The sequence below is a fragment of the Idiotropiscis lumnitzeri genome, chromosome 21 (genome assembly GCF_059441095.1).
Source record: "Idiotropiscis lumnitzeri isolate Australia: NSW breed Sydney's pygmy pipehorse chromosome 21, RoL_Ilum_1.0, whole genome shotgun sequence".
Taxonomy (NCBI): Eukaryota; Metazoa; Chordata; class Actinopteri; order Syngnathiformes; family Syngnathidae; genus Idiotropiscis; species Idiotropiscis lumnitzeri.
Genome location: NC_142411.1, coordinates 7,713,626 through 7,725,821, shown reverse-complemented (window position 1 = coordinate 7,725,821; position 12,196 = coordinate 7,713,626). Strand labels below are relative to the sequence as shown.

The window sequence follows — 12,196 nt, the reverse complement described above, 5'->3', positions numbered from 1 at the left end:
ACCTTTTTTTTTTTCACAGCAGCCATTTGAACATAGCAAAATGGCAAATTGTAGAACGGATACATTTGGCGGTGACATTAATTAGATCACCTTTGTGTTTAACTTTGAGAAGTAGAAGCCGAATGAGAGGTAACAATAAATGATTTCAACTGATTTATTTTTCTTGAAAGGGGATTTATTATGGGTAATGCTTATGGTGTCCGGAGTACCTGGCCTCACGTCATGTGAAATTAATTCATGAAAAGAATGTAAAAGTGCAGATAATATAAATCAGGCGTGGGCAAACTACGGCCCGGGGGCCACATGTGGCCCGTTCAATGTTTTAATCGAGCCCGCCAAACTTGAAAAAAATTAAATAAATAAACCTTGTTAATGTTTTATTTTATAGATACTGTGGTTTTTCAAAGACATATATATTGTTGTAATGCTTTTGTTCGTTTTCATTTAAAATTAATTGTATTTTTTTTCCCGATGAGGTGAGGTGACCAAAACACTCCATCCATTTGCCCCTCTGTCAATTTTTAGAACCCATTGTGGCCCGCCAATCAAAATGTTTACCCACCCCTGATTTAAATGATAACCGAATATTTCTGCCGCCTGTGAAACTTACACAGAGCCACACACTAAATTGTGCCTCTACAAAGGAAAACACAATCTATAATTAAACGAGCGCAACATTGAACCACTAAAATGAATTTTTCAGTAAACTGAACCAGCAATGAGCGATACGCAAAAGTTTTCATATTTGAAAATGTAATTCAAAGAGTTAATGATTTACAATAAAAATTACAATTTAGCATTTTTTTTTTGGTTAAGGGCGTGAACATGCTGTGCGTTTAACGCACACACTATGGCAGAAACAGAAAAGCCAAACATTAGGTGGTGCTTCAATAAAAATGTTAAAGTGCTTTCGGGAGTTCAACAAAGAAAAGAAAAATGATGGGCGGATAGTGGATAAAACTATCTATTATTTCATCATAAAGACTTAAACCATAAATCTGCAAAGGCTTTTTTTTTTTTTTTACAAGGACATGAAAACATTCCATCCCTTCAAGTGTAAAAATAAGCTATTTAATACAGAAGACAGGCTGTTATGCAATGTGCGTGGCCCAACACATCCCGGATAAACGTAATCAAGCGTTGAATAAAAACGATATCACAGCCAACAGAGAAACATGGCAGTATGATTAGGAAGGGGGTTGCTCTGCTTCTTCAGGACCTGGACCATGTTTGAGAGTCGTTATTGCTGCCTAGATGGCATAACCAGTTGTTAGATTTAGGGGACAATTATTTTTTTTTTTTTAAATAGGACCAGTTAAGTTTGGATTGTGTTCCCTCAAAAAATTAAATCACTAAATCGAAACTACATTTTATATTTGATTTGAAACACCATGACTATTACTTATATAGATTGGTTGAAAATACTATCATTCTAGATTGGTTGTTTAAACTAGCGGATTGGTCTGTGACATAACCACCAATAGATTGATTAAATTAAATAAATAAATAATTGTTTTTTTTTTTTTTAGGTGGTTCAAGCGAGTGGAAATACCAAAAATGAGATCAGTTGCACATTAAGTCGCAAAATATGCAAGTCCATTCTCAAATGCAATAAAAGCGCAGGTGAAATTAAAACTGTGAGACATGCTTTATTTTCTGGAGCCCAAGTCCTATCTTGCAACACAAGAATGAAACACAAGATGAGAGAGCAGCCGACTGGTTAAAGAAAAACAAGTTAAGGGCTCCAATGATTTACAAGAGCTACATTCAGCGTAATGTTTTTTTTTTTAATCATTTGCTTTTGTTTGTTGTGATTCATATCCACCCAAATATGTCTTCACGCGAAACTGGTCCTTGGCACAAAAAAATGGTTCAAGGCCACTGCACTGCGCTGAAGCATTATCAATAACGTCATTGATTAAGTCTCTAGGAATCAGCTGTCATCACATGATCATTTATGAAAATTCTTTAGTCCGACCCCTAGTACAAATCAAGGATTTCCTCAAATATAAACCGCCTTACTAAAATATTTAATCCAATTTGCAGTAAAGTAAATGAAGGGGGAATACGGCAATCACATCATCGTCAAAATCTGCGGTTAGAAACAACAATTATGACTTCAGTCGCGTTACCAAAACAGCCAAACGTCAACTCCATTTTTAACTTGAGCTGACGTTCGTGTCCAGTAAAAGTGTGAATGCTCCTTGTGTACCTGTTGGAGGTTGATAGTGATGGCTGAATCGCTTATAGACAAGAGGCCTCACTGCAGCTCAGATAAGGAGCACAGAGGAGCAAGCGGCCGTTTGTAGGTCTGCCTGTCATTGATATCGCCTGGCGACCACGGCCGGGCCACTCAATGCTTTCTTTGGTGGCCAAGACGGTGATTAGCTTGACAACGCTGAGAGTGAAGCTCAACTTGGCACTGTGTGTAGCACACTACGGCCGTCTCAGTCTAGCCTCTTGGCGATGTCACAACCATGACGGCAATAATATCGAAACGGCTTCGTTTTTTTTTGTTACAAATAAATCTGCAGGAGGTTTAATAACAGATTAGTGTTTTGTGAATGCGGTTGAGGGTTTGTCATTTATCTCCAAAACACAATGACAACTAATATATATTTTTTTAGACGGGATAATATTATTTATAGAATGATAATAATTAAAAAAAATATTTATTTGGGCATGCAGCCCGACCAGGAGCAAACATGTTGCCTACAAACCAGAGCTGTCATGATATGCTAATTAGCAACACGGATTAGAAACACAAATAGCCTTGAATAGAAATGTGTAATTGCTTTGCAGGGCTGGCATGTTACCATATTAAAGCTCTTGAAAGTAGCACAGTGAACGATACAATGATATGTTCACCGTTTATTATTAGGATGGAGGTTTGTCCGTTTGGCTTTTTGGAACACATTTGCCAAACATGAGAGGATGAGAAATAGTCAGGCTGTCATAATTTATTACCAAAGTTCAAATAAAATGTTTTATTGGGTTCATGTTTGACTATTACTTTTGTTTAAGGTCTTTTTATATGAGTGGGACTGTAAAGAATGTTTAAAAGTGAAATAAATTAGCCACATGACAGGGGTTATATCACACCAATTTCATTCAAATTGAAGTTACAAGTATTGTTATTATGAAATATATGTAAATTTTTCTATGAAAGCCCACAAAAAAGTGTCGACAATTATCCATTGGCAATAAATGCCGATATAATGATGACAAATTCTGCATCTCAATAACAAGCAAAAGCAAAAAAAAAAAATGTTGTTATATAATCTAAATTAATATCATCATTCCTTAAAGGGGCAGTCAACCCCAAAAAACTGCTCCAAAGTGTACTACCAAAAAGTCTGAAAAAGAAGCACAGCATGTGAGACTTGAGCAATTTCAAACAGAATCATGGCAAAATGTTGACATATCTCGTATGAGTGGGCTGCCACGATTTTTTTATCGTTACAAATCGTATATTGGACTAACAGTGTAAATGGTTGTCTGTCTGGATGTGTCCCCCCCCCCCTTAATGGATTTGTGATTCGGCTTTTGTGCACCCCACCACTCAGCTTCTCTGTCGTCCTGAACAGGATAAGCAGTAGAGAAAACAGATTGGCTGAATGGAAGTATTTGTATTCTGTGTACTTTTCTGATTACTTTTCTTCATCCATACTGTATGTTTATCATTTCACTGTTCAAACTGGATTAGAATGTGATTGGGAATTTTTTTTTATTTTTTATTTTTTTAATATCACACTTCCATAAAAGCGCAAGTGAAATTCACATTATTAAGGTGTAATTTTGTTTTTTGTTTGTTCGCCATCTTGTCCAACTGATGTGATTTAGTGGCAAGTTCCACAATTCGAGTCAGTGGTCTGTGACTAGAGAACATCTCAGCAGTGCCTCATGCCTACAAAGACAATAGCATTTTCTTTCCAGGGGAAACATGCACCACTGTCGAAATTCAGGGAAGCACACAGCAGTACTTTTGTTTGCATTGCTTTTCATAGCCCGTTCATAGTTGCACACTTTATTATTATTATTATTATTATTATTTTATTTTATAGGAAACTAGGAAATATTCAAACTGGGAATGCATCCCAGAAGTCTTATATGAAACACAGAAGGAATGTTTTAGCAGGAAATAAGGATATCATTGACACTGAAAACAATTGAGGATAATTTTCATGTTAATATGGTGACTGTTGGGAAATTTATGACAGCCTAGAACAGGGATGGGCAAACTTTTGGATTGGCGGGCCACAATGGGTTCTAAAATTTGACAGAGGGGCCGGACCAGGCGCAAATGGATGGAGTGTTTTGGTAACCTCACCTCATTGGAGGAAAAAAAAAGACATTTAAATTTAAATGAAAATCAACAAAAGCATTACAACAATATATATGTCTTTGGAAAAACACAGAATTTAGAAAATAAAACATTAACAAGATTTATTCATTTATTTTTTTTCAAGTTCGGCGGGCCAGGTTAAAACGTTTAACGGGCCACATGTGGCCCCCGGGCCGTAGTTTGCACACCTGGCCTAGAAGGAGAGTGTTTATTGATGTTCACTCTGTGTTGGAGGGAACTCCGCATAGACCTTTTCAGGATTAAACGGGAGGGCGTTGACCTCAATCAAGGAAATAATTACCGTTGCCCCTCCTATCGCTGGACTCTTTAATTAGCCAACAAAGCTCCTTTAGAAACACAGTGAGTTCGAAACCAAGTGTGATTACAGTTTAAATTCCGATTGAATCCATCGACATCTTTTCTTGGCTTGTAATGTCATATTGAATTTTTTCACTGGGAATTCAATTCCGGTTTCTTAGTTTGTTTGCCCCGCAAAATATCTCCCTATTAAATTCCCCAACTGGAATGCGCATTACGTATATTATAGCCGCCGTATGCGTCTGTCAGTGGGTGACGTATGATAATAGAATAAAGGGCATTTGCGTCAAGATAAAAACAAGTCAAGTGTGACTGACTCCATCCTGCCCAAGTAATGAGGACTATTCAAGATTAGCATCGCTGATAGAGGCGATGGATCACAAATACACACACACACTCACACACAGACACACTTTTCTTTTGTCACGGTGGGCTTCAGTTTCCTCAAATATTCTCACAGAAATTCAAACATGCACTCACACACACACACACGCACACACACACATCTAATGAAGAATTTGCTGGCAGCTTCTAGTCTGCTGTGAAATTGTGTCAACTGATTTCACCATGAAGCCTTGTGGGAAGAGGGCATGACTTCTTGTACTCAATCTTCAAATTTTTACAAAGGCTTTAGTTTGGATCAATAATGTGTTGCTTTAACCAACCCCAAAGGGAAATCACAAGTTGTCAAGTCTGACACTCATACTCCATGGTGACCTATCCTATCAAACAACAATAGCAAAAGGTAAAATAAACTAATATTGAATCAAAATAAAATATTAAAAAAATTCCTCATGTACTGGTAAGAGTCCAACCTTAATCATTTATCATGGTAAGGATTTTTTGGGGGGCATTTGTGGTATCACGAAGAATGAATGGCGAAAAAGAAATTACACAACATGATCAGATACAGTAATCAAGAACAAACAAAAAATAGATAAAAGTAATTTATAAATAAGTAGTTTAGAAATATTTTGTCATATGAAGTTACTGTGCCGTCACCATCTAGACATGCCAATGTTTCACAACCTTTATTGAACTTAAGCACTCATTTTAGGAGTGATTTTCCATTAGACAAATCTCACGGAAGACCAGCTTAGAAAAATGTCACAAAAAGTATGAATACTGAAATAATGATGATGGAAAAGCATTTGATAGTTCTGCCTGATTCTGTCAATAAAAACATCACTTAGTATCGTTTTTAAACTCAAACACGCGACGCTGCGACTTTAGCCATTGTGATTGGGCGAAACCAATTCAAATCATCTACAGTCCACTGCTATGTAAAGGCCAATCAAAACACAGTGTTGAACTTGGGCAACCAATCACCATTCGTTTACACTCTAAGCGCGACGGTGCGAATACGGAAGTACGCTCACGTCTGTTTTGTTGCTTTTTTTGGCTCAACCACGGAAATGTGCAACATTTTCACCCCGCAAGGTTGTTCGCGACTTTCCTAATTTAATCGTCGGTTGTCATTTGGCAATTATTTAGGGTAAGTACATTCGGTCTAGCGCTATGTTGTCAAACACCACATTGTGTCTAGTTTAACTTGCACTAGTTCGAAATCCTCGTAGCTATATAATAGCTAGCTGTCGAATTAATGTGAACAAAGTAAAACTGCTTTTTATTTGTGGACATATGCTGGAGCTTCCTATGACATGCAATGCATGTAATGTCATGCATTAGCCAGCGTTTCAGTTTTTGCGTTTCTCGGCATTCTTTCCGAATTTATGAATGAAGTGCAATTTGTACGTCGAGCCTTTTTAATTATCTGCATAAAAAGATCTATCATTAAAATGTGTGTGTCGTATTGTACTCATGTCATCCTTGTGCAACAGGCCTGTAAGATATGGAAGAGCTCTACACTTTAGAAAAGGAGGTAGGACGGGGCAGCTATGGCGTGGTCTTTGAGGGTCTCATCTCCAAGACAGGACAAAAGGTGGCTATCAAGCGTCTGCCCTGCAAGGACCCGGAATGCATAGAACTCTACTTGCAAGAACTTTGGGCCATGAGAGCCACAGCCAAGAACCACGTCAATGTTATCGCACTGCACAACTGCCTCCTGCAGACAGGGCGGAGGAGTTTAAAGCCTTTAAGGAAGGGGAAGCTACCTTTACAGCTTGTCGAAAGTGTGCTAAAAGGAAGTGTCGGTCAAGATAGAGGTTCCCAGTCCAACACTCAAAGGAGGACTAACTCTGTGTCCAGACTTCAAGACAGGACCAACACTCTCCCATCAAACTCTCCTCATCGTTCAACTCCAAAAAGAACTTCAAGTATATCCAGAAAGAGGCTAGCACAGAGAGAGGATGAGCAGACGGGATCCCTGCGCTGCTCTGCCCTCTGGCTTGTCATGGAGTACTGTGACGGAGGTGACTTGAATCAGTACCTGCTCTCCAGGCCACCCGACGACCATGGGAACCATAGTGTGGTGCAGCAGCTCAGCCGCGCCGTGGCCTTTCTGCATCATCTTGGTATAATCCATCGAGACCTAAAACCAGACAATGTGCTTGTCAGTGTTACACCCAATGGTCCTATTTTTAAGGTATGTTCCGCATTTCTGCAGTTGGATACATATCTACTTATCTGTCCACTATTCTTGCTTTTACTTTCAGCTCTTAGTTCTTGCTTGAGCTGTTTTTGTGCTTTCAAACAAGACTACAGGTAGGAAATTTTTTTCCTCAGGATTGTTTCACAGAGTGAAGAATTGTTATTTTTGGTTATGTCGGCGCATGGCTGGTCTGAGTAAGCATTTGAAATCTAATAATAAATCTTTCTAACATATTTGCGCAGGTAGCGGGAACACTCATATAGGTGCTAAGGTCAAAGAAAGGGCTGGTTTTTTTTTTTTAACCCTTCTCAGGAAAATAAAAAACCTAAATGGCATCAGTAAAGCGGCGGTTTATGGTGGGATTTGAAGAGCAAATTATTGCGCAGCAACAGCAGATAAAAAAAACATTTGCCCCCAAAAGAGTAGAGATTGGTAAATCAGAAAATAAAAAAAATGGCTGGCAACAAGTTCAGGATGTCAGGTGGAATAAATTCCAGCTCAGCTCACCTTGGACCTTAATGAGGAAGTACGCTAAAAAAAAAAAAATAAACACATTATATTGTAATTTATCATTTGGATAATCAAAAAGTAATGCTTCTGAAAAAATAAATATAATCTTCAAGTGTGTTTGTTGTTAATACATCTCTGATATCTTATTCCAGACCGATTTTTTTATTTTTTTTAAATGCATTTTATAAAAACAACAGCTAAGTTTAGTGAGAACTACTTTACAAACTGAACCACATTCATATCATTATATATGGTTTTGCAATATAAAAAACGAATTTCTTTGCGTTCGATTGACATACCTGGAATAACAATATTGATATTGCTGTCATTTCTTCCGTCATTTATTTGACAAAATAAAATCGGTAAATCAAATGCAAGGAGGCAACACAAGACTTGAATATGTTTCACTTATGTAATCCATGTGGCGTACTGAGTATTGATGTTTACCTCAAGGTGGCTGACTTTGGTCTGAGCAAGATGAGTGAGGCTCCGGTGGGTGGAAACCTGACCAGGAAGCACTTCTCTTCCACCTGTGGTTCCGACTTTTACATGGCGCCAGAAGTTTGGGGTGGACTCACCTACACGACACAGGCAGACATCTTCTCGCTAGGTGTGATCTTTTGGGCCGTCCTGGAGAGGATCACCTTCCTGGAGGAAGGAACCACACAGGAACAACTTGGTGAGTCGCTCTACATTATGCAGCATTGGTAGCATTTTTATTTCATTTATTTTCATCTCCTAACTTTGATCAGACGAGACAAAATCTGTACCCTGCTTTACCAAGCAGAGTCCCCACATCGAGGTCAAAAAGGTTGAGTGTGTGTGTGTGCGCGCGTGTGATCTTACAGGTTGGTGATGCGGCACACTGAATCGAGTTTGACTCCATTAACTGGGGCATATTAAAAGTGTCAGATACTATACATCACGCGTTCGTCAAGCATGGCCGCTTAATCGTTAATGTAAATGGCAGCAAGATGAGGGATGGCTGAAAAATTTTGAGAAGGGATTAAAGCGGCGGTGTCCCTCTTAATTCAAGACGACAGTGTGCCGTCTGCCTCGCCTTCGCCAAAAGCGCCGTTGCCGTGGGAATCCCAGATAACAATTTGACTGGTGATAAAATTCATTCATTCAAACGCTGCCTTTTTGTCAGGGGTCTACGTTAATGAAGATTAATTGAAATTTCATGTTCATGACAAATGCGAGTGAGCTGGTGTTTATTTTTTTTTATTAACCTTTAGGCTGTGTAGAGTTCTGATGTAACGGTTCAACCTAAGGAGGGATGACCTTTATATTTTTTTATGTCCTAATTTTGCATCAGAACCCCAACTGGCTGCATCATCAAAAGGCATTTTATTAATGACAGCACAGCGCCCACTTCTGCTTAGTGCTTTACCTTCACATCAGAATGAAAGGGTTATGACGCCAACATTTCATTTTTTTTCCCCCGGAAAACCTGTCTAGCCAAAATCAACCTGGTGTTTGTGTGATATGAACCATTATCTTCAAATTTGGCGTCCACTTTAAAACGTCCCAGGGTCAGTGAAACTGTTAGGCTGGATAAAATTGCTTACAATTGGAGTGGTTGGAGAGATTTCAGTGGCATCCCCAAAAAGAACAAAGGCAAAATGGAATTTAGCAGATCACAATCCTCTTTGTCAGCCAGATAATGGGAGAGGCGGCTGGGGGCATTTCACAGATGGATGAAATGCTCTGCGACTTGACTCTTTCCTTTTTCAATAGTCACACGTTTACTGCATTTGACTTTGCAAAAGAAAGAGCACAGAGTCATGGTTATTGATATAAAGTCACTGTGTTTGGCGCGTTCCTAATCTGCGCCACTTGAACAATTTCATTAATTTCAATCACATCTCACAAGTTTGACTCTCCTATCTAAAATATTTGTTAATTTTTTTTCCAATTAAGGCTTAATGTTAATGTTTTTAAAATGATTCACTTGTCATTGTTTTCAAATCACAAAAACATGGCATTTGACCAAGGGTCTGTAGACTTTTTTTTTATATGGAATTTTTATTTTCATTTGTAAATTTCTCTCATTTATTAATGTGCATATTACTCTTTCTAAGAAGGCAAAAAATGTTACTTTGCATGTTTTTTTTTAACCTGTAGTTTGCTATATGTTGTAAATTGAGTAACAACAACAATAATAATGAATTAGGGAATGACAACAAATGAAATTTACTTAAAAAAGAAACACTTAAAAAAAATATTCTCTTTAATAAATCCATCCATCCATTTTTTTTTTTTTTTACATTTTTTCTTTGTGCGCGGAGGTTTGAAAACTTAAGGAATAGAAAGTACAGACATCTGTTTTCAAATGTAGGAGTAAAATTAACAAATGGTCAGAAAAAAATACAAAAAAAAAAGTACAGACAAGTGAAAAGTGTACAATAATGCGCACAATAAGTACTTTGGACAAAAATATTTAGAAAAAAAATATGAATTCTTAGTGGTTTAACAAACATTTTTTGTGATGTTAAGGATTTCACCCTGACACACGCATCATACAATGTATCATTTGTTTTCAAATTATTGACGGTGGTTACTTTTGGAAGCACCAGCCTGAGATGAGACGATTTGATGATGTATTTTCTTATGTTTTCCCCTTTAGGTGCGTATGTGTGTAAGGGTCGCTGGTTGATGCCACTTGGCGAAGCTTTGTGGGAGAACTCTGACCTCCAGCTGTGTATTCCCATGAAGTGGAAAAGAGCAGCCCCGCTGCCCACCCCTCCCGGCCCGGCGACGTGCGGCCTGCTTTTCGACATGCTCGCCTCAAACCCGGATTCCCGGCCCATAGCGGACCAGCTGGAGTCCAGAGTGTGCGGCGCTCTGAAAGAGGACTCCCACTGAGGCAAAGCGTTCCTAATGGCCACAGTCACCGCGGAAGCATTGCCCGTGGAGCCAACTGACTGCAGCGTTTCCTCCATGAGTAAATAATAGCGGAGATAAGCGCGGAAAGCAAGGCCACCGCCAACGATTCAAGGTGAATGTGGCTGCGTAGTTTTTCAGTGCGGCTTTTGATGAGACTGGGAGTTGTCATCCTTCATCCTTCGCTTGTCACGTGAATCTATAGTCTCTTTGTTACGACAAGGGTTGAAAAAGGGGAACGTTTTTGTTAAATTTCTCTGGAAACTTTGGAAATTTCAAATTGGGGACCAAGATAAATTTGCGAATTTGTTTATAATTGAGGGTAGTTTAAAAGGAAAAACAATCCTATTCAACTTAATTTCGTCTTGAGCAGACATTCGAAAAATAGCGCTTCGTGCCCACAAGCTTGAAAGTTACAGTTTTCTTAATTATTCCTTCCGCCCCATCGAGTGAATACACATTTTTTTTAAAGATATATATATATATATATATATATATATTATTTTTTTTTTCCTAATTCACTCGAGCAGCGGCATGTCTGTTGTTTTTTTTTTCATGAGTCTGATTTTCAGAGGTGGGCACTTTACCCTATTTTGCCAGTCCGTCCACGATGTGTCATTGTCCCTCAGTCCTTATTCACGAAAATAATTGTCCTCCGTCCGCGTCTGCCTTACGTCCTGCATTTCAACAGTCCCATACGATTAAAAGGAATGCACGAAAACCCACTTCCAGCCTTGCTTAGTGCGTCCTTTTTTTTTTTTTTTTTAAACTTCCTGACCTTCTTCACAAAAGTGGGTGTACGTCCCATCTCTGCTGATTTTTGGCTAACATTACAAAGCAAAAAGAAAAATGGACCACGGGTTGTCAGGATTATGCTCTAATATTTATTCCCGAGCTATGTTTTATTTCCCCATTAAGCCAACCTTCAGTTTTGTAAAATCCTAATTTCTATTGAAACTTTCCACCTCCCCAGAATTTTGTGACCCGAGCGGCCACCTGTCAATTGCAATTAAAATGCACAAATGTGATGACATGATTGTCCACTACACAAGTTGCATTATCAACCTTTGCAAAGATATTTATTCAACAATACAGTTGTTTTTCTTAGTTTTTTTTTAATTTAACTGCACTGTTTCATTCTGAATGATCAATGGGCTGTTAATAAAAGCAGTATTGCCCTCCATGCTTGTTTTTGGACTGTGGGAGGAAGGAAGCTGGCGTAATCGGAGAAAACGAGCAATCAGTGGGCAAGAAATGCCAACTGTGAAGGCCAGACGAGATTTTAACCTTGAACCTCAAAACTGTGTGGAGGGTATTGTAGCTAATTTATAATCTACAAAATGGATATAAAGCAACAAATAAAATCGAATTTGGAATTTTGTATACAAATTGCTTTTTTAATGGAATTGGTACCCCCGACTGAGCTGTTGCCTGTACCTCCATGTTCATATACATTTATGTAGCTCTTTTGGGACTTCCTCAAGTTGCGTTCGATGAAAGCATCATGCTGTTGCCGCCGGCCGTTCATTAAAAGGAGCATGTTGGGGGTAAAAGTCGTTTCTCATTGGAAATGACGATAATGAAAC

General features: G+C 38.5%; 1 protein-coding gene across 1 annotated transcript; it reads left to right on the top strand.

Moving 5' to 3' along the window:
* Positions 1 to 5,970: 5,970 nt before the first annotated feature.
* On the top strand, positions 5,971 to 11,793 carry LOC148316804 (serine/threonine-protein kinase PDIK1L). The gene is made up of 4 exons (XM_088286580.1): positions 5,971 to 6,158; positions 6,505 to 7,208; positions 8,178 to 8,403; positions 10,354 to 11,793. Exons 2-4 carry the CDS (start codon positions 6,516 to 6,518, stop codon positions 10,590 to 10,592), a joined length of 1,158 nt encoding a protein of 385 aa, XP_088142706.1. The 5' UTR covers positions 5,971 to 6,158; positions 6,505 to 6,515; the 3' UTR covers positions 10,593 to 11,793.
* Positions 11,794 to 12,196: the final 403 nt, after the last annotated feature.

Coding starts and splice junctions, on each gene's coding strand:
- LOC148316804 (XM_088286580.1), top strand. CDS start 6,516: ATGGAAGAGCTCTACACTTTAGAAAAGGAGGTAGGACGGGGCAGCTAT. Junction 7,209..8,177: donor CCAATGGTCCTATTTTTAAG/GTATGTTCCGCA, acceptor GTTTACCTCAAG/GTGGCTGACTTTGGTCTGAG. Junction 8,404..10,353: donor AACCACACAGGAACAACTTG/GTGAGTCGCTCT, acceptor TTTCCCCTTTAG/GTGCGTATGTGTGTAAGGGT.